Source organism: Nestor notabilis, unplaced genomic scaffold, assembly GCF_000696875.1.
Source record: "Nestor notabilis isolate BGI_N333 unplaced genomic scaffold, ASM69687v1 scaffold25680, whole genome shotgun sequence".
NCBI lineage: Eukaryota > Metazoa > Chordata > Aves > Psittaciformes > Psittacidae > Nestor > Nestor notabilis.
The window spans coordinates 3985-7148 of record NW_009910094.1 but is presented as its reverse complement, the minus strand read 5'-3'; the positions used below and the strand labels follow the sequence as shown (position 1 = coordinate 7148).

At 56.9% G+C, this 3164-nt stretch overlaps 1 protein-coding gene across 1 annotated transcript in view; it reads right to left on the bottom strand.

Moving 5' to 3' along the window:
• Positions 1–658: 658 nt before the first annotated feature.
• Positions 659–3164, bottom strand: part of THOP1 (thimet oligopeptidase 1) — a gene marked incomplete at its 5' end in the record, with an annotated part of 6113 nt that continues 3607 nt past the window's right edge. The window contains 6 exon segments of the mRNA XM_010024367.1: positions 659–1136; positions 1243–1379; positions 1693–1821; positions 2155–2341; positions 2450–2651; positions 2892–3164. The exon segment at positions 2892–3164 is cut by the window's right edge and continues 29 nt beyond it. Of these exon segments, the coding sequence (XP_010022669.1) occupies positions 978–1136; positions 1243–1379; positions 1693–1821; positions 2155–2341; positions 2450–2651; positions 2892–3164 (1087 nt within the window).

Sequence of the window (3164 nt, the reverse complement as noted above, 5' to 3'; positions counted from 1 at the left end):
GAAGGGCGGGGTGGGGGGCAGAGCCTGGCTGCTCCCAAGGCCGGGCAAAGGGCCACTGCTGTCCCCCAGCTCGGTGCCTGGCACAAAGCCACACGGTATTTTTATCCTGGCATCTGTGTTGTTCGAAGCTGTCAGCTTTAAACACAGCCCTGCCCTGTCCCACCCCGGCTCAGAGAGGACAGCAACAGCAACATACCCTGAAGCTGGCCCCTGGCGCAGGGTTCCAGCACCTCCAGTATATCCCAGGGGAAGCCTGGCAGCGGGCAGGGCCCAGACCACGCTCCCCAGATCCACTATTGCTCTGGGAATAGCTGCATTGGCCACCCCTGACCCCTCCCAGGCCTGCTGCCCAGGCAGGGGTGTCTGAGGGATTCAGGGCAGGACATTCCAGTAAATGCAATGGTTTTCAAGCTCTGGGATCTGCCCACCTTTATTCCACAGCTGCCCTAAGACAGGGAGAACATGGCTCCCAACAAAACTTCTCAGACTGCTTGTTTGGTGCTCAGAACAGTTAAGTCTGCCCCACGGCACAAAACAAGCCAAGCCTGATGGGAAGTATCATTCCTTAAAAAGAAGGGATTTTAGAACAATGACTCAAGCTTGGTAACTGCTCTCACCCTCCTCCCTGGCTACAAATGAGGCCAAAACTCACCCTGGTGCAGAAATCAGGTTCAAAGTTCAGCCAGTTTGTGTGATTAATGACAGCCCCAACCCCTTTGTGGGGAGGTGTGTGTGACAGAGGCAGTTCAGCTCCTTTGGCAGAGCTGTCACGGAGAGCCCTGTGACAGCTCTGCAGGGCTGAACCTAGCTCCTGAAGGCCAGGGTGAGCTTGGAGCAGGATCCTGGAGGAACAGCTCCAGGTAGGGGCTGCCCCAGGATGCATTTGGTGACAGAAGTAGGGGGTATTGCTTGGCCTGAGAGGACTGGAGTGTAGACAAAAGGAGCTGGCTTGACTCAAAACGGGCTGGAGCAGCTTCTCAGCAGGCTGAAGGCAGCGAGTTGCTCTCTACCTTCAGTCCTTTGCTGGCCAGGAAGGCATCCTGCTTAGGCTCACGGCCCAGGAACTTCTTCAACATGTCGGAAGCATCCAGGGAACCACCAGGATGCAGGATGCAATTCCTGTAATCCATGCCCACCTGCAAGCAGAGAGAGACACCCGCTGATGCTGCCACCTTCCTCCACCTCTGGCAGGGGAAGCATCCCGTGCCACACACTGGGAGCCTGCGTGGGATATCCTCCTACCTTACAGTTCATGATCCCCTCCTGCTTGAAGCGTGTGTGGAACATATCCATGGAGTACACTTCACTCCAGAGGTAGCCGTAGTACTGGGCGTCGTAGCCTCCAGCCAGGTGGCCAAATGTAGCAGGCATGTTTGTACCTTTGTGCAAAGGATGGGAAGGGGAGTCAACAGGAAAGGCTACTGGAATTGCTCACAGCATGGAAAACACCCTCCATAGTGTAAATATGTGTCAGAGCTGTGTCAGAGCAGACACTCGTTGACAATCCCAGGGGAAACAGGGAAGAACTTTCCAGTTATTTTTGTATCGTGTCAGCCCTGCTTTTCCTGGAGCCAGCAGAAGCTGTCCCTATTGAGCCAGCCTGAAGCCCCAGCCTTGAAAACCACCTGATGAGCCAAGCTTGCAGGCCAGGCCTTAGAGAGACAGCGAGAGGGACCCCAAGCCCTTGTGTACCTGGGGTAGCAGGGACGCCCAGCACCTCTTCACATAGCCCAGCAAACACCTCCACGGGGTCAGCCTTCGTCTGGGTGTGCAGCGCCTGGTCCACCTTGGCCAGCACGATCTGACGCAAGTTGAAGAGCCCTGTTTCCAGAAGGAAGAGGCAAAACGAGCTGCTTCCTGCAGGCTGCAGCATCTCCAAGGCAGGCTCTCAGCAGTTCAGGCTGGGGGCTTCCCATAGTTCTCCTCATACCCAACTTCTGACCCCTTTTTCCTCCATGCTGGTTCAGCAGCACCTGATGCTCATGCCCTCAGCCCCCAGAGCGCCATGGAGAGCAAAGCAAAGCTTTTCTTCTGCCTGGCCAGCTCACTAAGGGTCTCCTCCTCCCCACACTCAGGGGACACCACAGCAAGGCTCTGCCCTTGCTGGGGACAGGACAGAGCCCTTGTAAACTCAGCCCCTCTGCAGGGACCAACCTGTGTTTGCCTGCCGGGATTTAATGAGCTTCTCCAGCAACTCATCAGGGATGGGGCTTCCAGTTTTGTAGTGCCTGGACATGCGCAGCAGTGGCTCCTTCTCCCACACCCAGTTCTCCAGCATCTGTGATGGTGCCTCAACGAAGTCCCGTTCCACATGTGTCCCACTGAACATGGCAAACTCCGCCTAGGAGACACAGCAAGCTGAGAGTGGGATGTCATTTAACCCCCACGGGAGAGCAGGACGGGGGAAAGGAAACAAATCACCCCCTCTGTCAGCCCAGCCAGGCCTCACCTGAGAGCACAGCTGGTGCATGACATGCCCGAATTCATGGAAGTATGTCTCCACTTCATCGTGCTGCAGCAGGGAAGGTGCATCCGGAGTGGGCTTGGTGAAATTAGCCACCATGGCAGCCACTGAGATCTGCCGGCTGGAGTCTGGCAGGAGGCAGCCTGGCTGCAGGCCGAAGCAGGCTGCGTGCCCATACTTGCCTTCCCTAGGCCAGGAAGAGGAGACTGTTACACAGATCACTCCAAGGCCATCCGTGAACCACCACCATCCTGCTCAGAGGAAAAGCCCCCTGGTGACCCCATGCTCTGCCCTGCCTGAGCAGACACCGCTCCCTCCGCACAGCCCCGTGTCTGGGAGTGGGACAGCCTCCTCCCCAGGTACACGGCAGGCCCTCCTCCCCGTGCCCTATCCCTCCTCTCTTGCTTCACCTTGCCCAAGGCCTCACCGTGGGTACAGGTCCAGGTAGAATTTGCCAATGATCTCCCCAGAGGAGGCGTCCTTCACCGTGTAGAGCTGGACGTCTTCATGCCAGACCTGAGCTTTCTCTTCCAGATGGAAGGTGAGCCCCAGCAGCTCCTGGTAAATGGCCAGCAGGCCTGTGGTGACCACCTGCATGGGGAAGTACTCCTTCAGCAGATTCTGGTCCACACTGTACTTGGTCTCCTCCACCTGGTTCATGTAATAGCGCATGTCCCAGGCATTGATGCGGTTGTCAAAC